This window comes from Leucoraja erinacea, chromosome 15 (assembly GCF_028641065.1).
Source record: "Leucoraja erinacea ecotype New England chromosome 15, Leri_hhj_1, whole genome shotgun sequence".
NCBI lineage: Eukaryota > Metazoa > Chordata > Chondrichthyes > Rajiformes > Rajidae > Leucoraja > Leucoraja erinaceus.
In genome coordinates, this window is record NC_073391.1 from 34,694,084 (window position 1) to 34,717,877 (window position 23,794).

Sequence of the window (23,794 nt, forward strand, 5' to 3'; positions counted from 1 at the left end):
CGCAGACAGCGCTTGCTTTGGACAGACTCAATGGAGGGGAGCGTGGAACCGGTGATGCGTTGGGCAATTTTCACCACCATCTGCAATGCCTTCCGGTCAGAGACAGAGCAGTTGCCATACCATACTGTGATGCAATTGGTAAGGATGCTCTCGATGGTGCAGCGGTAGAAGTTCACCAGGATCTGAGGAGACAGATGGACCTTCTTCAGTCTCCTCAGGAAGAAGAGACGCTGATGAGCCTTCTTGATCAGAGTAGAGGTATTGTGGGTCCAAGAGAGGTCACTGGAGATGTTGACTCCCAGGAACCTGAAGCTAGAAACACGTTCCACCTCCGTCCCGTTAATGTGGATGGGGTGTGCGTGCCGCCTCTGGACTTCCTGAAGTCTACAATGAGCTCCTTGGTCTTCTTGGAGTTAAGGGCCAGGTTGTTGTCAGCGCACCATGCTGCTAAGTGCTGGACCTCCTCCCTGTAGGCCAGCTCATCGTTGTTGCTGATGAGGCCAATCACCGTTGTATCATCTGCATACTTGATGATGGTGTTAGTACCATGTACAGGTGTGCAGTCACAGATGAAGAGGGAGTAGAGGAGGGGGCTCAGCACACAGCCCTGAGGAACGCCGGTGTTCAGGGTGAGGGTTGAAGAGGTGTGCTTGTCTAACCTCACAGACTGGGGTCTGTTGGTTAGAAAGTCCAGTATCCAGTTGCAGAGGGAGGGGTCGATGCCCAGGTTACCGAGTTTGGTGATCAGTTTTGATGGAATAATGGTGTTGAATGCTGAGCTGTAATCGATGAACAGCATTCTTACATAAGTGTCTCTGTTGTCGAGGTGGGAGAGGGCGGAGTGAAGTGCCGTTGAGATGGCATCCTCCGTACTCCTGTTCTTGCGGTAGGCAAACTGATAGGGATCCAGTGTGGGGGGTAGGCAGTCCATCCCTCCCTCCCCCGACCGCTCTCCCCCACATCTCCTATTCATTCTCTCCAGAGATGCTGCCTGTCCCGCAGAGTTACTCCAGCATTTTGTGTCAATCTTCGGTGTAAGCTAGCATCTGCTGTTCCTTCCTACATGTCATTGCCTTTACCCTGTATCTGCGCACCGTGGACAGCTTGTTTGTAACCATGGATAGTTTTTCTGTTGACAGTATAGAGCGCAACAAAAAGCTTTTCACTGCCTTAGGTACACGTGACAATAATAAACGAAACTCTAAACTCTTTAAACTCTGACCTCACTGTACCACGTGACAATAAACTAAACTAAACAAAGTTGTTCACTGTGTCTCCGTACATGTGACAACAATAAACTCAGCAAAACAACCTCCCAGAATCGTGACGGGGGAGGGGGGAGGAGGTCTCTATTGTTCACAGCCACAGCTCATCCTCCAGCACGATTCCTTCGGAATGTTTCCTGCACCCTCTCTGGTGCCTCACTGTCCCCGCTGTAATGTACAGATCTCAACGCAGTGGTCTGTGGTGATCAGCGAATCCTCTGCCTTGTATTTCCACCGGATCCCCCATCTAAACCCTACAGGAGCTGGGGGGGGGGGGGGGGGGGCACAAAGAACATAGAGTGAGTGAGAAACTCAGAAGGAGAGAGACAGTGAGAGAGAGGCAGAGAGAGATAGAGAGAGGAGAGAGAGAGAGGGAGGGAGAGAGAGAGAGAGAGGGAGAGAGAGAGAGAGAGAGAGAGAGAGAGAGAGAGAGAGAGAGAGAGAGGGGAGAGAGAGGGAGAGGGAGAGAGAGAGAGAGTGTGAGAGAGAGGGAGAGAGAGAGTTGTTCGGCCCAACTTGCCCACACAGACCAAGATGCCCCATCTGCCCGCGTTTGCCCCATATCCATCTATATCTTTCTTATCCATGTACCTGTCCAAGTACTGTTTAAATGTAGCTGCCCCAGTGACCATTTCTGACCATGACCTTAAATCAACGTAATCAGTGGCAGATAGACCCCGAGCCAAGGTCTGGGCCAAAGAGAGAGACATTTGTTGTGTGGAACGAACTGAACTATCTCGACTTGTCCCGCCTCCCCTGATGTACTGAAGAGTTTCGGATGTGAAACATTCGGTCTGTTTCCAATTCCACACACCCTGTCCGACCCGTCAAAAGTCCCCGGCGCTTTCTGGCTTCAATCCACATTTCCCGCTGCGGCGGTTGTTTTGATTTTCCATGTTAGCTACAAAACAGATGGCAGGGAAGAGTAAGTGGTGGAGAGAGAGCGCGGTTGTGGGACTGTGATGGCCGGAGAGTCGACGGGAGAGCGGTCTGCACTCGTACACAACCCCGCCGTCTGAAACACCTCTCCCGCCACTGAGGTACGGCTGAGGGATGTGGGGAGGGGGAGGAGGGAGAGGAAGGGTGGTGAGAGATAGGAGGGAGGAGGGGGGGGGGAGAGAAGGGGGGGAGGGAGGGGGGGAGCGAGGGGGCTAGGGGTGAGGAGGGAGAAGAGGGGGGGGAGAATGGCGAGGAAGATGTGGGGAGGGAGATGGGGGCTAGGAGGTGGGGAGGGGAGGAGGGAGAGATGGGGGGAGGAGATGGGGGAGGAGGTGGGAGCAGGAGAATGGGGAGGAGGGAGGAGAGAGGGGGAGTAGATGGGAGGAGGGGCAAGGCGGAGGGAAAGGGGGGTAGGAAGAGGATGGGGGAGAGGAGGGAGGAGGAAGGTGAGGAAGGCAGGAGGAGGGGGAGAGGACGACGTATGGGGGGGGGGGAGAGGAGAGGAGGGGGGAGGAGAGAGGGGGGGAGATGGGGGAGCCAGAGGAGGAGCAATGATGTGGAGGACATGTGGTTTACTCTTCAAGTGTGGGCCGGGGGGGAGGGGAGGGGGGGGGGGGGGGGGGGGGGAGGGGGGGAGGGAGGAGAGGGTAGGGTTAGATTAGTGGAGCCCGCGCCAACAAGAGCCGGTCTGGGGCAGGCGGAGCGCGACATGCACCGTCCGTGTCCGGGCGGATCCGGCTGCTAACCAGGGGCATCGCAGCGCGCAGCCGGCAGAGGTAAAGATCGTCCAAGTCCGGCTCCGGGTCCCGACCCCGACACCCGCATCTGCAGCCGGTGTTAGTGGGATAGAGAGAGGGAAGGTAGCGGAGGGAGGGAGGGAGGGAGGGAGGGACATAAATAGTGGGAAGGAGAGAGACAAGGGGAGAGGAGAGGAGAGAGAGAGGGAGAGGAGATAAAGAGAAGGAAGGGGGGTGGGAGGGGGAGAGAAGGGGGAGGGAGAGAGAGGTTGGAGAGAGTGGAGAGAGAGAGGAAGAGGGAAAAGGAAGGGAGAAGGGAAGAGAGGAGGAGAGGGGAGGGTGGAGAAAGGGGGGGAGAGAAGTGGAGGAAGGAGAGTGGGGGGAGAGAGAAGGGAGAGTGGAGGGGAGATGGTGGGGAGGAGAGGGGGAGTAAAGGGGAGAGGGGTGAGGGAGTGGAGAGAGGAAGAGGGAATGAGTGGGAGGGGAGGAGAGAGGGAGGGGATGGGGGGAGAGGGAGAGGGGGAGAGTGGGGAGGAGGGGGAGAGAGGGGAGGGAGGCGGAGGGAGAGAGGGAGGGGGAATGAGAGAAAGAGAGGGGTGAGGGGGGGAGAGATGGGGAAGGAGAGAGAGGTTGGGAAGAGGGGGAGAGGGGGAGGGAGAGGGGGAGGGAGATGGAGGGAGCGAGGGAGCGAGGGAGAGAAGATAGTGGGGGAGAGACGGAGGTCAACAGAGAGAGACAAAGAGAGAGAGGGCGGGGACAAAGGTAGAGACAGACACACACTGTGGAGAGACAGAGAAAGACAGACGGAGTGGGTCAGGGATAGTTTGTGCAGGAGTGAGAGTTTAATTTAGTATATTGTCACATATATCAAGCAAGGTACAGTGGAAAGTTTTTGTTTGTTGTGTGCTATCCAGTCAGTGGTGAGTACACGAGTACAAGCAAGCCGTCCATATTGTCTATATACAGGATACAGGGAAGGATAATGGACAGAGAGACAGAGAGAGAGTGTCAGTGAAAAGTAAAAAGAGAGAGAGAGGGTGAGTGGACAGGGAACGAGGCAGCCACATTCTGAGACAATTACCTAGATAAGGAGTGTCTGCACTCCTTACCACTCTCCCTCCTTCTCCCCCTCTCCGTCTCTCTCTCCTCGCACTGTTCCCTCCCCTCTCTCTCTCACCCCGCTTTCTCTGCCCCTCTCTCTGCCCCCTTTCTCTCTCTATCTCTGTCCCCTCTCTCTCCCTGCCCCATCTCTCTGCCCCACTCTCTCTCTGTCCCTCTCTCTCTCTTCGCCTCCTCTCTCACTCCTCCTCTCTATCCCCTTTCTCTGCCCCTCTCTCTCTGCCCCCTCCTCCTCTCTTCCTCTGCCCTTTCTCCCTCTTCCTGCCTCATCTCCCTCTCTCTGCCCGCTCTATCTCTCTCCGCATCATCCCCCTCTCTCTGCCCCCTTTCTCTCTCTCTCCGCCACTTGTTGCTGTTGGCCAGGCTCTGTAAAGAGTGACTGGGTTATCCAAGGGGTTAATGTAAAGGAGCAGCAACCGGTCGGAGAGCAGGAACACGCGTTGCCCAGGCTCAGTAGACAGTATACTTGAGGATGGAGAGGGTTAATGTTACAGGCCGACTTTAACACGGCACGGCCGATGCCAGGAATGTTATGTAAGGTGTCGGAGATGCATCCACAATGTTGTTCAAGTTTCAGAGTCGACGTTCGTTGCAGGAGCTAATGTTATCCGAGGTCGTGGTAACTTCTCTCCCGCCCCTGGCAGTGTGAATTCTCAGAGCCTCTCCCCAGTGTTGTATTAACTAGGGAGTTAGTGGCTGTCTCCCCTGTAACCAGCACTGACGTTGCAGCTACTGTGCTCCCCCCCCCCCCCCTCCCCCCCTCCCCCCCCCCCCCCCCCTGTGTGCCTCTCTCTTCCTTCCCTTTAACTGCTCACAAGGGGATTCGGGGAATTGAGGGCATCAGACCTCCCATTCTCCCAGCCTAAAGGCTCAGACATTGGAATCTACAGTTAAACCCACACACAGTGCCTCAGGAACTCAGCGGGTCAGGCAGCGTCTGGGGAGGGGTATGGACGGATGATGTCTCAGGTCGGGAACCTTCTTCAGACTGAGGGAGTAGAGGGGGGGGGGGGGGGGGGGGTAGCTGGAAAATAGAGATGGGAGCAGCGGGGACTAAGCCTGGCGAGCGATAGATGGATACAGTTGACGGGGGTTGGTTGGCAGATGGGTGGAGTAAGTGAAAAAGGCTGGAGGTGAAAAGGGAGAGAAAAGGGTGGTGGGAGGGTAAATACATTTGCTTCACCAACTCTCTTTGTCCCTCCCGTCTCCCCCTCTGTCCCACCTCTTTTTACCCAAAGCTTTTCGCTGTACCTCACTCTTCCGCTCCCCTTCCCCTGCCCCCTTTCCCCCTCTCACCTTCCTCCTCTCCACACCCCCCCCCCTCCCCGCCGCAACCCCTTCTGCCCTCCCTCCTCTCCTACCTTCCTTCCTCGCCCCATCCCCCCTCCCCTTCTCCTCCCTCCCACTCCCACTCCCATACTGCCCCCCCTCCCCTCCCCTTCTCCTCCCTCTCCCACTCCCACTCCCTCTCTCCGCCCTGGTGCTGGGGTCTATGGGCTGGGACGGTGCCCACGTTTGCTTTTCCACGCGCGCTCCCTGGGGAGGAGCACTGACATCATCCTTCACCACAACTCTCTCCAGCCTCCACTACACACACACCACGGTTTTTGTTGCAGGAACACGGCACGTTCTGCCAAAGACTCTCCCCGCTGAGGAGCTGAGCTGAAGGCGGCACAGTGGCGCAGCGGGTAGAGCTGCTGCCTTATACAGAGCAAGAGACCCGGGTTCGATCCTGACTCCGGGTGTTGTCCGTACGGAAGTGTATACGTTCTCCCGTGTGACCGCGTGAGTTTTCTCCGGGATCTCCCGTTTCCGCCCACATCCCAAATGTTTGTCGGTTAATTGGCTTTCGGGTAAAATTGTAAATTGTCCAGGTGGGTGGAAGGGGATCGCAGGACTCGGTGGGCTGAAGGGCCTGTTTCCACGCTGTGCCTCTACACGGCTCTTGCTACAAGAGCCAAAGACTCCGCATTCCAATGCATTTCAGGTCACACCTCTCTGGCCCCTGTAACTCACGTAAAAAAAAAAGATTTGCTCATTTACAACGTGTATGTCATTGTGTATGTCATTTTCATTAGAATAAATACAACACTTTTTTCTTTAAACAAAGCATTTCACACGTGACAATAGTAAAACTAAACCTAAGTCCTCCAGAGAGCGTCTGGACAGCGCATGCTCCCTCCCAGGGACATCTTATTGAGGGGTCCAAGATCATGAGGGGCACGGATAGTGAACGCCCACAGACTCTGTCCCAGGGTAGAGGATTCTAAAACTCTACAGGAGGGAACAGGCATAAGGAGAGGTTTAAGAGATAGGGATAGCTTGTTCACTCAGAGGGTAGTCGGTATCTGGAATGAGGCATTCGGACAGATACGTGTCTACATAAAAGGTCTACAGGGCTCTGGGCCAAATGCTGGGAAATGCAACTAGAATGGCAACTTGGTTAGCATGGACCTGGTGGGCCGAAGGGCTGGTTTCCGTGCTCTTCGCATCTATGATTTGAGGATGTCGCCAGGATTCGAGGGCCTGAGCTATAAAGGTGAGGTTGGGAAGGCTAGGACTTTATTTCTTGGAGCGCAGGAGACTGAGGGGTGTATAAAACCACGAGGCGAATAGATAGGGTCAATGCACAGAGTATTTTACCCAGAGTAGGGAACTCAAGAACCAGAGGTCACGGGTTTAAGTGGAGAGGGGGAAGATTTAAGATGGTGTACCCACCAACCTGTGAGGAAAAAAGTTGCCCCTCAGGTTCCTATTAACTCTTTCCAACCCCACCTTCAAACTTTGTGTCTTTTTGTAGACCAGCATTTGCACTTCCCTTGTTTCTACATTAGTTATTTGATGCAACGGCACACAGTGGCGCAGTGGTAGAGCTGCTGCCTCACAGCGCCAGAGACCCGGCTGCGATCCTGACCTCCGGTGCTGTCTTTGCGGAGTTTGCACGTTCTCTCCGTGTCTGCGTGAGTTTTCTCTGGGTGCCCCGGTTTCCTCCCACACTCTAAAGACATACAGATTTGTAGGGTACACACAAATGCTGGAGAAACTCAGCGGGTGCAGCAGCATCTATGGAGCGAAGGAAATAGGCAGCGTTTCGGGCCGAAACGTTGCCTATTTTCCTTCGCTCCATAGATGCTGCTGCACACGCTGAGTTTCTCCAGCATTTTTGTGTACCTTCGATTTTCCAGCATCTGCCGTTCCTTCTTAAACAGATTTGTAGGTTAATTGGCTTTTGTAAAAGTGTCCGTAGTGTGTAGGATAGAGCGAGTCATTGAGTCGCACGGCACTGAAACAGGCCCTTCGGCCCAACATCCCCACAAAGACCAACATGTCCCATTTACACTAGTCCCATGCTGTTTAGCCTATATCCCTCTAAACCTGTCTTCTCCATATTCCTGTCCAAATGTTTCTTAAACGTTGCAATAATACCCGGCTGAACTATCTCCTCCGGCAGTCCGCCCCATATACCCACCACCCTTTGTATGGAAAAAGTTACCCCTCAGGTTCAATTTAAATATCTCCGCCCTCGTCTTAAATCTATGGCATCTGGTTCTCGGTTCCCCTACTCAGGGCAAAACACTGTACGTCTACCTGATGCATTCCTCTCGTGATTTTATACACACACCTCTATAAGATCTCTCCTTGTTCTTCTGCGCTCCAAGTAATAGAGTCCCAGCCTGCTCAACCTCTCCCTGTACCTCGAAGATAGACACAAAAAGCTGGAGTAACTCAGCGGGACAGGCAGCATCTCTGGAGAGAAAGAATGGGTGGCGTTTCGGGTCGACACCCTTCCTCAGACCATGTAGCTCAGTGTAGGGTGATTGTTGGTCGGTCTGGGGGGGACGAAGGGCATGTTTCAACGCTGCATCTCATCTCTAAACTAAACGAGAGTAACCTGGTTGTGTTTCAGGGTCCGAGCTGCGGGGACGATGAGGCGGGTGTGAGTGAGCCGCGACTGCTGTGAGATTGCTAGCAATGAGATGACCGGCACGACGGTCTCCGCTCTCCTCGGGCCGCTGGTTGTGCTTGTGGTGATCGGGGTGTGTGTACCGGGATCCCGAGCGGCCCCCGGGTGGCCTCCGGCCGAGGTGGGTCCGGGCTGGCAGCGGCTGTTGGAGGAGGGCAACGACTGCCCGCCGTGCGAGGCGGCTCTGTGCGCCGTTCCCCGGGGCTGCGGGGCGGGAGCGGTGCGGGACCGCTGCGGCTGCTGCTGGGAGTGCGGCAATGTGGAAGGGCAGCTGTGTGACCTCGACCACACCAACCACTTCTACGGGCTGTGCGGGGACGGGCTGGACTGCCGCCTGGAGCTGGCCGGCTTGGCCCAAGGAGAGGTGCCCGAACCGCAGTGTGTCTGCCGCCACCACCTCGCCGTCTGCGGCTCCGACGGCAGCACCTACCCGCAACTCTGCCGCTTCCAGCAGGCGGCCAACGCCAACCAGAGCGCCAACCTCACCCTGGCTCATCAGGGGCCCTGCGAGGCAGGTAGGAGGGAGGGGAGTGTGGTGGGGGGAGGGGTGGTGAGGGAGGAGGGGGTGGTGGTTGGAGAGAAGGGGTGGAGTGAAGGGAGCGGGTTGGAGCGGACGGGGTAGAGTAGGTTGGAGAGGAGGCGGGTGGACGGTGGTTGGAGCGGGTCGGAGGGGGAGGGTGGTAGGCGGTGGAGAGGGTTGGAGAGGGGAGGGGAGGTGGTTGGAGTGGAGGGGAGGTGGAGGGAAGGGAAGGGAGTGGATTGGAGAGGGGAGGGGAGGGGTTAGAGAGGAGGAGGGTGGAGGGGTTGGAGAGAGGGGGGCGATGAGGGGATGGAGGGGAGGGGAGGGAAGGGATTGGGTTGGAGAGGAGGGTTGGAGGCGGGAGGAGTTGGTGGGTTGTTGGAGTGGGTGGGGTTGCGTTTAGTTTTGCATTCCGAGCGATAGGATGAATGCACAGAACTTAGTTCCGTTTATTGTCACGTGTACCGAGTTACAGTGAAAAGCTTTTTGGTGTGTGCTACCCATTCAGCGGAAGGCTGTACATGACTACACTCACGCCGTCCACAGTGTACAGATACAGGATAAAGGGTAAAACGTTTCCTCCCACCCTCTAAAGACGTGCAGGTTTGTAGATTAATTGGCGGAGGTAAATTTGTAAATTGTTCCTAGTGTGTGGGGTAGGGCTAGTGTGTGGGGTGATCGCTCGGCGGTGTGGTTTCAATGAGCCCGTTTCCACGCTGTATACCTCGAGCTTGTCCCACCTGCCCACATTTGCCCCACATCCTTCTTAATATTTCCTGTCCATGTACCTGGCCAAGTGTCTTTTAAATGTTGTTATAGTACCTTCCTCAACTACCTCCAGAGATGCTGCCTGACCTGCTGAGTTGCTCCAGCACTATGTGTTTTTTTTTTGTCAACCAGCATCTGCAGTTCCTCATTTCTACCTCCTCTGGCAGCTCGTCCCATATTCCCACCGCCTTCTGTGTGGAAAAAGTTGCCCCTCAAGTTCCTATTAGATCTTTCCCCTCTCACCTTAAACCATGTTCTCTGGTTCTTGATTCCCCTACTCTGGGTGCAAGACGTTGGTGAAGCACATTTCATCTCATGAGATATAGAAGCAGAATTAGGCCATTCGGCCCATCACGTCGACTCCATTGTTCAATCGTGGCTGATCTATCTTTCCCTCTCAACCTCATTCTCCTGCCTTCTCCCCATAACCCTTGTGCTCACACCCTATCTAATCCCTTCAGGCTGAGAGCGACAGACTGTTCACCAGAGTATGAAACAATATGGAGCCAAGGGTGATGTTAAACTAAGGTCTGCCAGTATTTTGCTTGGAGTCACAGAGATGTACAGCGCAGAACAGGCCCTTCGGCCCTTGTTGAGCATGCTGACCAAGTTGGCATACCGGACGACTCAGTATCATTCACCCGCATTTGGTCCGTTGCCCTCTGAACACTTCCTGGCCAAATGTCTTTTTGAAGTTGTAAGATGGAAGGGAGCGGACGCTGTGCGTCAGACACAAACCTCCCCCCCCCCCCCCCCCCCCCCCCCCCCCCCTCTCGACTCTCTCTCTCTCCAGAGTGGTTTCCCAGCTGTTACTTGTCTGCCTGTAATGAGCTTTTAATGGTATATTTACGCGAGTTCATCAGTTTGACAAGTGTTTCTAATGGAGGGAAATAGCTCAGTCCCTGCCACAAACTCCCACAGCCTGGGATCACGGCAACAAACCCCGGCTGCCCAGCGCCAGCTTGTAGCTCGACTTTATTTTGGTCGTTTTTTTTCCAGGAGCTTTGGCCTCTGTTCTAGAGATTGGGAGCGAGGTGAGGATGGAGAAAGGAAAGTTACTTTCCAAAGGGCAATAGGCCAAATGCAGGTGAATTGGGACGGCACGGGTGGTGCAGCGGTAGAGTTTCCGCCTCACAACGCCAGAGACCCGGGTTCGATCCTGTCTGCACGGAGTTTGTACGTACTCCCTGTGACCGAATAGATTTTTACTCTGGGTGCTCCGGTTTTCTCTCGCACACTCCAGAGACGTACAGATTTGTAGGTTAATTGGCTTCGGTAAACATAGAAAATAGGTGCACGAGTAGGCCATTCGGCCCTTCGAGCCTGAACCGCCATTCAATATGATCATGGCTGATCATCCAACTCCGTATTCTGTACCTGCCTTCTCTCCATACCCCCTGATTCCTTTAGCCACAAGGGCCACATCTAACCCCCTCTTAAACATAGCCAATGAACTGGCCTCAACTACATTCTGTGGCAGAGAATTCCAGAGATTCACCACTCTCTGTGTAAATTTTTTTTTTCTCATCTCAGTCCTAAAAGGTTTCCTCTTTATCCTTAAACTGTGACCCCTTGTTCTGGACTTCCCCAACATCGGGAACAATCTTCCTGCATCTAGCCTGTCCAACCTCTTAAGAATTTCCTCCCTAGGTCCGCCCTAGAGTGTAGGATAGTGCTCGTGTATGAGGTGATTGCCGGTCGGCGCGGACTCGGTGGGCTGTAAGGCCTGTTTTCGCTCGATATCTCTAAAGTAACGTTCCAGGGAGCAGGCGATGACAGAGGAAGGAATTCCGATTTTCCAAAGTGTTCTCGGAGTGAGGGAGAGGAGTGGGGGCCAGGGCACGGGTCTGGCAGCTGAGTGACTACCCTCTGGGACAGTCAGAACATTTTTCCCAGGGTAGGAATGTCCAGCACTAGAGGCATGAGGGGCAACGTTTAAAGGAGATGAGCGGGTGTTGGGGCCTCGAACACGTTGCCAGGGGTGGTGGTGGAGGCAGATACAATAGTGGCGTTTAAGAGATTTTTGGATATGATAGGATAGGATAGGAAAGGACATTCCTTTAGAAAGGAGATGTGGAAGTATTTCTTTAGTCTGAGGGTGGTGAATCTGTGGAATTTATTGCAGGAGACCACAGGAGGCCAACATTGGGTATTTTTGCGGCGGAGTTTGACAGATTCTTCACTAGTAAGGGTGTCGAGGATTATGGGGAGAAAGCAGGAGAATGGGGTTGAGGGGCAAAGATAAGTCAGCCATGCTTGAATGACGGAGTAGAGTTGATGGGCAGAATGGCCGAATTCTGCTTTTGTAATCCAGGAACTTATGAATTGTGGCGTCACGAATGTCTTGTATAACTGTAACGCAACCTCCCAGAAGGTGTTAGCTGGCATGTGTAGGAAGGAACTGCAGGTGCTGATTTACACCGAAGATAGACGCAAAATATTGGAGTAACTCAGCGGGACAGGCAACATCAGACTGTCTAAAGAAGGGTCTCATCCCGAAACGCCACCCATTCCTTCTCTCCGGAGATGCTGCGTGTCCCGCTGAGTTACTCCAGCATTCTGGGTCTATCTTCGGTGTTAGCTGCCTGCCTTCTATGTCTCAGTCCCACAGATCATCTCTCCTCCGTTCAGCGTTTGGAATACGACCGGCGAGGATGTCATTTTCGGCTGTGAGATCTTCGCCTATCCCATGGCGGCCGTGGAGTGGCGGAAGGAGGGTCTGGAGACCTTCCTGCCCGGAGACGACCCCCATATATCTGTGCAGGTACCGCACTCTCCTACCCCCTCAATGCTCCCCCTCCCCCACATCTCTGTGTAGGTACCCTTTCCTCCCCCTCGCCCCTCCTCATAACCCTCACCTCCGCACGGTGACCCAGGGACGACCCCTGTATCTTCATGCAGGTACCCCCCCCCCCCCCCCCCCATGCCCCCAACCCCCGGGGACGTCCCCCCACCAACCACAGCTGGCAATTCTACCACTGGGCAGGTTGGCAGTACCTGGGCCGCGGGCAGGCAGCCCAGATGCCTTGCCGCAGCCCAGGTATAACAGCCTTATGAACACATGGGTCCCGACACGAAACGTCAACCCCCCCACCCCCACACACACCCCCCACGGATGCTGCCCGACCCGCTAAGTACATGCAGCACTTTGTACTTGGGGCAGGTAGACGGAGAAGATCTGTCGTTGATGAGTGGAATGGGTTTGAGGGGCTTCCTCCAACACTTTGTGTTTTGCTCAGGGTCCCGGCGCCTGCGGTTCCTTGTGCCGCCTTGCCGTTAACCCTCCCGCCGCGGGGTTTGTTTGTGTTCTCACCGCAGTTTCGAGGCGGACCGCTGAAGTACGAGGTGAGCGGCTGGCTGCAGATCCAGGGGATCCGGAGCTCGGATGCGGGGGTCTACCTCTGCTGCGCCCACAATAAGCTGGGCGAGGTCTCGGCAGCAGCCAACCTGACCGTCCTCTCCGCTGGTGAGCCAGGGTCCAGCCATAATGGGGGTGGGGGTGAGGGCCTGTGCCGGCTCCCTTGTATCTCTAGGTACAGTGGGACCACAACAATATTGTCACGTGTACCAAAGTACAGTGAATGTTGTTCTTCCATACATAGTTCAGTCGAATAATTGCCATTCATAAGTACAATACCAGATTAAGTACAGGATATATAGAAACAGTCCATATGCAAGAGTTGCCAAGTTTGCCACGTTCTCACAGTCCCATCTGTACTGGCCCGTTGCAGCCGTCGCCCTCGTCCGGATCGTCCAGTGATTCGTGGTCCCTCACCTCGCGTTGCCACCTTCAGCCTTTGTGGCCTTGGGGACGGGGAAGGTGAGGCCCTCCCCGGTTCTTCTCACCATCCCTTATCCAGCATCCACCGCCGTCACCGACTCCCGCCCTCCGGTCATCTTGGAGGAGCAGGAGCCGGGATGGGCGGCTTCCCTCTAGGGCAGGGGTTTCCCGGCTTCGCGGCAGGCGAGCTCCAGGCCCACTGCCGGGGTGCGGCCCTGACTTGCGCCCCCTCGGGAGCTTCTGCCCTCGGTCCCTCATTCCCTCTATGTTGCAGACGAGCTGGGCGAGGCGGGGACTCTCTGGAGCCTGGCCCAGCCCCCGCTGGACGACGATGTGGACACGGACGACTATTACTGAGCACTGACCCTCGGCCACGGGAACGGTGGTGATCGACCGGGATGAAGCAGCGAATTATAATAAAGTCACTGGCTACGACCCGATTATTGGCTCAGTCTGATTCTTGCTTTCCATTGGGAAACAAATAGCACAAAGTGTGGGATTAACCGTGCGGGCCAGGCAGCATCTGTGGAGGGACTGGACAGGAGATGTTTCCGGTGGGGACCCTTCTTCACACTGATGGGGTAGGGGAGAGATAACGCTGGAAAGAAGAGGTGGGGACGGGACAAAGCCTGCCAAGTGGTTGGCGGATACCGATGCTGCCTGACCTGCTGAGTCACTCCAGAATATTGTGTCCTTTTTTTGTAAACGGACATCTGCAGTTCCTGTGTCTACCCTCAAATGACGTGTTGACTGACTGGTAGCGCCGCAAGGTTCAGGGGGTCAATGTGAGAGGAGGCTAGCACAGCCATGGTGGGATGAAGGGCCTGTTCAAGTGCAGTGTTCCTCAAACAACTTCACTGGCTTCCCATCTCCCACCGGATCACCTACAAAATCCCGATCCTCACCTACAAAGCCCTCCACCATCTGCCCCCCCCCCCCCCCCCCCGATATCTCACTGACCTCCTCCCCCCCCCTACCAACCCTCACGGTCCCTCAGATCCACATGAGCCGGTCTCCTCTCCATCCACAAGTCCAACCTCCGCAGTTTTGGGGACAGAGCCTTCTCCAGGGCAGATCCCAGGCTCTGGCCCTCCCTCCCCCAACTGATCCGCAATTCCGTGTCCCTCACCATCTTCCAGTCCCGCCTCAAGACCCATCTCTTCACCTCTGCCTATCCTTAGCCCCACGTCACCCTCCCTTTTCGTCTGTGCATTAATTGACATATTGTGTTTTGAGTTGTATTCTGTCTTTACTTTGTGTACTAGTCACGTCTCTACTATTTATTTCATTCCCCTTACATGTTTTTTCTCTACCTGCTAATTTTTTGTAAGGTGTCCTTGAGACTCTTGAAAGGCGCCTATAAATAAAATGTATTATTATTATTATTATGCTTGATATGTGGGAATCTTTCAACCTTGTAATGTGCCTGGGAGCTGTAGATTGTGTGGATTACGGATTAAAACTGAAGGCACCATCTGTCTGAAGGGTATATGTGGAAAACTGATGGCCAAGGGGGACTAGCCTAGATGGGGCATCTTGCTTGGCATGGATGAGCTGGGCTGAAGGGCCTGTTTCCGTGCTGTAATAATACTCCACTCTGCCGCGGGTTATCAGGAACTGAAGGTGTTTATTCCCGTTAAGTGACTGAGAGCCCATTACAGGCAGCTCTGGGCCTGACCTTCTCCCCAGCCGGCAAATTCCAGGGTGTTGGGTTCCTCTCGCCCCGCTTCCCACTGTCAGTAATTTCTGCTCAAGTCATAACAATCCCCTCGCGGAGCTCTGCTCCGAGCCCAGGCCTCAACACAGCCCTGGACCGCCAGCAATCAACGCATTCCAGCCCCTCACACCACTTCCCCAGCCTGCAACACGGGGTCAGAGGGCCAATGTGCAACACGTTAACACTTGCAGCGAGAGAGGGTCTCTCCGTGTACACGGCCGGTGCAAGGGGTTCCCAGCGGACTAAGGTGTGCATAGGTCCGAATGAGAGAACAGGGGAGGGAATGAGAGAGGTAAAAGGGAGAAGCTTGGAGAGGCAGAGAGAGGGAGTGTGGTAGAGAGAGGGTGGGAGGGGAGAGGGTTGAGGATGCAAGAGGCAGAAAGAGAGTGGGTGGGGGTGTGATATAGAGAGAGGGTGGAGAGGCAGAGAGAGGGTGGGGTAGATGGAGAGAGGATGGGAGAGATATAGTTGGGAGAGTGGGTGGGAGAGGCAGAGGGTGGGATAGAGGGAGGGTGGGAGACGGAGTGATGGTGTGAGAGGCAAAGAGAGATGGTGAGAGAGAGGATGGGAGAGGCAGGTAGATTGTGTAAGATAGAGGGGGAGGGGGAGAGAGAGAGGGAGAGAGAGAGAGAGGGAGGGAGAGGGAGAGAAAGAGAGAGAGAAAATGGTAGATGAGAACAGGGGTGAGAATTCAATGTTCATACCATTGGGCTGTAAGCTACCCAAGCGGAATATGCGGTGCTCTTCCTCCCGTTTGTGCGTGGCCCCAATTTGGCAATGGAGGATGTTCAGTGCTGTAAGGTCAGTCTGGGAATGGGAAGGGGAGTTAAAATGGTTATCAACTGGGAGATCCAGCAGGCCTTGGCGGATCGAGCACATGTGTTTGGCGAAGCCTAGTCTAAAATAAGTGGATAATGAGAAAGCTGGTTGTATCGTGTCGAACGCCCAGGGATGGAGGAGACTACAGAGAGTGGTGAACTGTGCCCGGTCCATCACGGGTACTGACCTCCCCACCATCGAAGGGATCACCTTTCTGAGGATGTGCTGCCTCAAACCCAGCATCGTCAAAGACCGACACCGCCCTGGCCACGCTCTCATCTCCGCTGCCACCACCGGGAAGAAGGTACAGGAGCCTGAAAACCCTGACCTAATGGTTCAGGAACAACTTCTTCCCAGCAACCATCAGGCTCTTGAACACTGCACAACACTAACCTCAGTGACTGTGATCTTCTACGGAATGTCTTTGGTTGCATTACGGACGGTTTTACATAGGTCTGGTCTGGTCACCAAGTATTACTGATCATTCATTAATTGTATTACTGATTATTATTATTATTATATATATATATATATATATATATATATATATATATATATATATATATGTGTCTATATATATATATATATATATATATATATATGTCATTGCATTAACGGACATGGAAAGCTGCAGGACATCAGAACATAACACACTGTAATATCAGAGTGTAACACACTGTAATGCCAGGATGTAACACACTGAGTGCAGGAGTGACCAGTGATGTAGTTAGATTACCATTGCCTCCTGTTCCTTTGAGGTCCCCACAGCCCAGTGGATGAGGATCGGGGGGTGTCAGGGTGATCTGGAGCCAGGGACTGAGCCCCGAGGAAGCGGATTCCACGGGCTGAATGGGAGCTCCTGGTTGCGAGACCAGTCCAGGCCAGTGGGTGCGGATAGTTGCCGGGAGCTGGGAACCTCGGCTAGCCAGCGTACAGCTCCATCTGCAGCCGGGTCCGGGGATGGCAGGGGTACGGGGGCAGGTAGACGCCACGATCCGCAGACGCTGCTTCACCCACAACGGCACAGAGCGATGGAGTGAGTAAGCCAGCCGGTCCGGATGCCGGCGGCCCATCACGGACTCTCTGACTGACCGCTTCGTTGACCTCCCAGCAGAGCGAGGTGTCCGTCAGGGAATATTGCCGACTGGCCCGCTCCAGACTGCAGGATTATGAGCTGGGGAACGCATTGAAGCTCAGTGCAGCCAACGCCAAGGCTCTGTGGGGGAGGACCACAGTGTGCCCTTCCGCTGCAGGACATTGAGGGGCAGAGTCTGCTGTGGCCACCCCTCAAACAAAGGAGGGGCGATCACCCCATGTCCAAATGAGTAGCAATGATGCGTTGCTTTGTTTAGGTGACAGGTGCAGAACCTACTGATCGTGACACTGTTGAATGTATAGATACTGAGAATGTAGGAAGAGCTTTTTATGTTGTATGCATTTTTACTATGAATAAAGTATTATTTTGGGGGGGAAATGCTCAGGTAGCATCTCTGTTCGTGGGAAGGTCCCGAACCGAAGCATCACCTGTTCATGTTCTGCAGGAACAGGGGGGGGGGGGGGTCTGACTCCACAGTCTGTGTATAAGCCCGGCTGTAGATCAGCTAATGAGCCGGCCGACCCAACACTGACTCAAATAAACCAGGCGCACGGTAAGTTTAAGTTTTAAGTTTAAGTTTAAAACACAAACTTAAGCCTAAACTTAAACTTACCGTGCGTCTGGCTTATTTGAGTCAGTGTTGGGTCCGTGTGATTGCGACCGGCAGCATGAGGGGGAGTATGAGTACACAACTCCCCGTGGCTCCCGCGGACGATGTACTTACACAGAACATAGCACATGGCATGTAGTACATAGAACATAGCACACAGAACATAGTACGTGGCATGTAGAACATAGTACATAGAACATAGCACCTAGAACATAGAACATAGCACATAGATCATAGCATATAGCATGTAGAACATACTGTAGAACACAGCACAGAGTACGTAGAACATAGAACATAGCACATAGAACATAGAACATAGCACATAGAACATAGCACATAGAACATAGAACATAGCACATAGCACATAAAACGTACCACATAGCACATAGAACATAACACGTAGAATAGCACATAGCATGTAAAACATAGAAAATAGCACAGAGCACATAGCATGTAGAACATAGAACATAGCACGTATAACATAGCATGTAGAACATAGCACGTCATAGCACGTAGAACATAGCACGTAGAACATAGAACAAAGCACATAGATCATAGCATATAACACATTGAACTAGCACATAGCATTTAGAACAGAACATAGCACATAGCATGTAGAACATAGAACAGCGCATAGACCATAGAACATAGAACATAGCACATAGCACATAGAACATAGAACAGAGTATAGCACATAGAACATAGACCATAGAACATAACACATAGAACATGGAACATAGAACAGCACATAGAGCAGAACATAGCACATAGAACATGGAACATAGCACATGGGACAGAACATAGTACAGGACATAGCACATAGAACATAGCACAGAACATAGCACATAGAGCAGCGAACAGAAAATGTAGAACAGAACATAGAACATAAAATGTGGAACATAGAACATACAACACACAACATACAACATACAACACAGAACATAAAATCTAGAACATATAACATAAAATGTTGAACATAGAATATGGAACAGACTTTTCAGAGATTTGGAAGGTGTAAGATGATGCTGTTCTAGAAGAGGGTCTATTGTACTCGTGTACAGTGTGAATGACTGGAGAGCGTGCAGAACAAGCTACTCACTGCATCTCTGTACACGTGACATTAAATAAACCAAATCAAAATCAAAAGGAGATTAGAGTTTGATGCTTTCTCCGATCTCAAAGACACCCACGTGACTGGCCTGATTGCAATGTGAAATATTCTGTCTGCTTTACTGAGGGGGAAAAAATGAAATCTTAATAACCACCATTTTAATGTGACACACAATTCATTATTCAAAAAAATGTAAATAGTTTAATAAAAATGTTCCCGTTTGAAAAATTATTCGTTTTAAATAAATAATATACAGGTTTAATAACTTATGTCAGACTTTGAGTTATGGGACCTTGGTTTACTAAATAATGTAATGTTCTCTGTAAATTATTCATTGTTTTATGAGCAACACAATTTTCTGATACATAATACTTTGCCAATTGTTGGGCTTTATTGCTTGAATCTCAAGGTTCATTCCCAGATTTTCTTATTAACTCACAAACGTCTTGTATTTTTTTTTTATTTGTTGAGCATGCGAGGGTATTACTGAGCAAATCTACCATTTACAAGATGCTGGTAGCTGATTGTAATATCACTTGGTGTCAGATTCTGGGCTTCATATAAGAATCAAAAGCTTAACTTCAAAACCATTATGTCTCTGGAAATCTTAAATAACAAATATCAACGACTCAAAATAAATATTGTTTCCTCCTCTCTCTCCTGCCACCCCCCCCCCCCCCCCCCCCCCCCCCCCTCTCTCTCTCTCTCTCTCTCGCTCTTATCTGCAAACTCTCCTGATGCTGGGGCTTCAGAGTGATGAAGGTTTTCACTTTGGGAATTAACGGCTGGAAATAATTTCTGTTCGGGGTCCAGATCTGGTACAGGCCTGTGTGACCCCAGGGATAGGGAACTCCCGGTGAAGCTGTCAGCTAGGTGAAGGTGCAGTTGGAAGGGCTGCTCCACACCGACACGTGTTTCATATTTTGTCCCTTTTTTGTAGCCGCAGTGTTGGGCAAATCGGGAAATTATCGTCCAAAATACTCCCTGGGAAAATAGACGAAGGAGTTTGTGTTTGGTCTTTTTAGTGTGGTCCCGATTGTGCAAGGATAGTTCACGGGACAGGCAGATTACACACGGCATGGGTAGATCACACAGGGGACAGGGAGATCACACAGGGGACAGGGAGATCACACGGGGGATAAGGAGATCCCACACAAAATGGGCACATTGCACGCAGAATGTTTCCATGCTCTATGATAGGCAGGTAGCACACGGGATACACACTGGACTGACCGTTTACAAACAGGAAAGCGGGTCCTTTTCCCCAGGTTAGGGGAATCAAGAACCAGAGGACATAGTTAGGCAGGTGCTATAACAACATTCAAATGACAGGTACATGGATAAGGAAGTTTTAGAGGGTTATGGGCCAAATGCTGGCAAGTGGAACCGCCTTATATGGGGTAGTTTGGGGTCAGTATGTGCAATTTGGGCTGACGACACTGTTTCCACTGTATGGCTCAATGAAGCATTTTTAGACTGGCTGTAACTTGTGTGGCTGGGACACATTGCCTGTGGAGATGGTAGAGGAAGAGTTAATGGGGCAGTGTAGCTGGCAAAGACCAGCACTGCCACAGCAAGGATTAACAAGGCCAGGTACCATGGCACGGGAAAGAGTTATAGGGCCAGGGAATGGTCAGGATCTCACAGTAGCACAGACAGGGTTAACAAGATTAACAATGATAACAAGGACAAAGGTTCAGAAGGGTTAATAGGGCTGTCATTAACTTGGAAAAGGTGCAGATGAGATTCACCAGGATGTTACCTGGAACTGCGGGCCTGGGTTACAGGGAGAGGTTGGATAGGCTGGGAACTTTGTTCTTCAGAGTGTAGGAGGCTGAGGGGCGACATTACTGAGGTGTACAAGATCATGAGGGGCATGGATAAAGTGAACGCTAACAGTCCATTCCCCAGAGTAGAGGATTCTAAAATTAGAGAGCACAGGCTTAAGTTGAGAGGGGATAGATTTAAAGGGGACCTCAGGAGCAACTTTTTCACTCAGAGGGTACTCTGTATCTAGATGTTCAGTGGGATATGGGCCAAAAGCAGGCAAATGGGACTAGTGTGAATGAGACATTTTGGTCAGCATAGAAGAGATGGGCTGAAGGGCCTGTTTTCATGCTTATGGCACTGTGATGATTAACAGGGTGATAGCATGGGAGGGGTTAATGGTGTTGGGGAGTAGGCAATGCAAAAATAAAGCACAAAGGGTTAATAGCAAGGGGAGCAGGCAGGGTGATGGTGGACAGGAAAGGTTAAAGGCTCTGCAGTGGTACGTGAAGTGTTAAAGGCACACGCAGTGCACCGGTGGTATGGGAAGGGTTAACAATGCTGGGAGGGCAGTAGGATAGGAAGGGTTAATGATGTGGGGAGCAGGCAATGGTACAGAAAGGGTTAATGGCACAGGGATATTCAGTAGTAGGGGGAGAGTCAATGGGGCAGGAATCGACAATGTTAGGGGGAGGGTTAATGGTGCAGGCAGTGGTATGTGCAGGTTTAAAGGTATAGGCAGTATAACAGTGGTATGGGAACGGTTAATGGTGCTGGGAGTGCAGTGGCACAGGGAAGGTTAATGGCGCTGGGATCGACAGTGGTAGGGGAAGTGTTAATGGTGCAGGCAATGGTACCGGGAGGATTAATGGGCCAGGGATCGGCAGTGATTCGGAAAGGGTTAACAGTACAGGGATCGGCAGTGCTTGGGGAAGGGTTAATGAGGCAGGGATTTGCGGTAGTTTCGAAAGATTTAATGGGGCAGAGGTCAGCAGTGGTTGGGGAAGGGTTAACAGTGCAGGGATCGGCAGTGGTGTGGGAAGGGTTAACGGTGCAGGGATCGCAGGGTCTGTACATTATCTGCCAGCGTAGGGCCAGGCTGCTGATAAGCAGTGGTGCCGACGGCTCAGTTTCCGGCTCCCACACCGACAGCGGCCAGGACTGTCACTGATTGTCAGCACCAGAGCAGGTCGGCTCAGGATAGGCTCCAGATACACGGCACACACACACACACACACACACACACACACACACACACACACACACACACACACACACACACACACACACACACACACACACACACACACACACACACACACACACACACACACACACAACCACAGGACAGGTCAGGCACCAGATACCCCATCGCTCACACCCACAGGCACAGGTACACACAATACTCATTCACACACAGGCCCAGACACACACACACACACACACACAGGTCCAGATACACACAACACTCACTCACACAGGTCCAGATACACACAACACACACACAGGCACACAACAACACACACACACAAAACCACACACACACACACACAGGCCCAGACACACACACACACACACACAGGTCCAGATACACACAACACACACACACACAGGCCCAGATACACACAACAAACACACAACACTCGCTCACACAGCATTTTTGTCTACCTTCGATTTTCCAGCATCTGCAGCTCCTTCTTAAACACTCACTCACACAGACCCAGACGCACAAAACATGCACACACACAGGCACAGACATGCACAACACCCACATGCAGAAACTCACAACTCACACACACACACAGAAGCCTAGACACACACAACACCCTCACACACAGGCCTAGACACACATAACTCTCTCACACAGACACCCACCACTCACACACACAGTACAGGACAGATCTCACAATGTATAGATCAGTGTGTAACTCAGCAGGGCAGGCAGCATATATATCCAGGAAGGATATTAAACTAGAAAGGGCCTGAGCTTTCGGGAGCGGTTGGGTAAATTAGAGCTTCCTTGGAGCGCAGGAGGCTGATGAGTGATCTTATGGAGGTGTATAAGATCATGAGGGGAATAGATTGGGTGAATTGATAGGGTGAATATAGTGGTGTATAAAATCATGAGCAGGATTACAGAGTATTTTACCCAGGGTTGGGTAATCAAGAACCAGAGGACATAGGTTTAAGACCTCCTTGCTCCTTTAGCCAAATCCTCTCGCTATGAAGGCCAACATGCCATTAGCTTTCTTCACTGCCTGCTGTACCTGCATGTTTACTTTCAGTGTTTAAGAAGGAACTGCAGATGCTGGAAAATCGAAGGTACACAAAAAAACTGGAGAAACTCAGCGGGTGCGGCAGCATCTATGGAGCGAAGGAAATAGGCAACGTTTCGGGCCGAAACCCTTCTTCAGACCAGCTTACTTTCAGTGACTGATGTACAAGGACTCCCAGGTCTCGTTGCATCTCCCCTTTTTCATAAACTGACACAATTCACGTAATAATCTGCCTTCTTGTTCTTGCCACCAAAGTGGATAATCTCACATTTACACGAAGGCGGTGAGAGGGCAGAATGCCCAACGTCTGGTTTTACCCACTCATTGGTGAGGCTGGCGTTAATGTCAAACAGTCACAGCATGGTTGCTGCAGAGAGACGAGCCCAGCCCAGTTCCCATGAGGATAATTCCCTTCAGGCGCACAGTGGCGTAGCGGTAGAGCTGCTGCATCACAGCACCAGAGACCCAGGTTCGACCCTGACAACGGGAGCTGTCTGTACGGAGTTTGCACGTTCTCCCTGTGACTACATGGGGTTTCTCTGGTTTCCTGCCACACTACAAAGACATGCGGGCTTGTAGGTTAATTGACTTCGGTAACAATTGTCCCTATTGAGTAGGAAAGTGCAAGTGTACGGGATGATCGCTGGTCAGCGTCGACTCATGGGTTGAAGAGCTTGTTTCTACGCTGTGTCTCTAAACTAATCTAAACTAAATTCCATCACAGATAGAGGGAGAGTGTAGCAGGGAGAGAGGTTAGAGAGGAAGAAAGGGGGAGAAAGCAGAGCGAATGGGAGAGGGGGAGACGGGGGAGGGTCAGGGAACACAAATAGAGAGAGGGGCATAGAGAGAGAAGGAAGGGGAGAGAAACAGGGTGAGGAGGCGGGGCATGGAAGGCTAGCAGAGAAAGAGGGAGAAGGGGGGGGGGGCAGAGGGTGAAAGGAGAGACAGGGATACAAAGAGAAAAAGTGGATAGACAGAAGGGAGCGAAAGGGAGGAGGAGACTGGGGTAGAGAGAGCCGGAGAGGAGGAGAGGGAGAGGGAGAGAAGGAGCAGAGAAGGGTGGAGCAAAGAGATAAGGACTCATGGAGGAGGGGGAACAGAAAGGAGAAGAACATGTTTTTTTTCATGCAACGCCTCAGGTTGGGCACCAAGGATCACACACTCGGTGTATTGTGTAACGCGGTGACCCAGACACTGAGAGAAAGCTGCATGCGAGCAGCTATTCTAAGTCTATCCAGCGGGACAGTGAGGATGTCAGGAGCGAACAGGGAGAGAAGGCAGGGGGATAGAGGAGAGGGGCGGGAG

At 52.3% G+C, this 23,794-nt stretch overlaps 1 protein-coding gene across 7 annotated transcripts; it reads left to right on the forward strand.

Annotated features, from left to right (window-relative positions):
* Positions 1–2,038: 2,038 nt before the first annotated feature.
* On the forward strand, positions 2,039–13,533 carry LOC129704182 (kazal-type serine protease inhibitor domain-containing protein 1-like). 7 transcript variants are annotated; one of them, XM_055647113.1, is made up of 6 exons: positions 2,039–2,305; positions 5,677–5,845; positions 7,968–8,539; positions 11,916–12,076; positions 12,631–12,778; positions 13,368–13,533. In XM_055647113.1, exons 3-6 carry the CDS (start codon positions 8,038–8,040, stop codon positions 13,448–13,450), a joined length of 894 nt encoding a protein of 297 aa, XP_055503088.1. In that variant the 5' UTR covers positions 2,039–2,305; positions 5,677–5,845; positions 7,968–8,037; the 3' UTR covers positions 13,451–13,533. The 7 variants fall into 7 exon arrangements, with proteins under 7 accessions (XP_055503088.1, XP_055503092.1, XP_055503087.1 ...); XM_055647112.1 differs by lacking the exon at positions 2,039–2,305 and adding an exon at positions 2,847–2,980; XM_055647114.1 differs by lacking the exon at positions 2,039–2,305 and adding an exon at positions 5,007–5,029.
* The last annotated feature ends 10,261 nt before the right edge of the window (positions 13,534–23,794 follow it).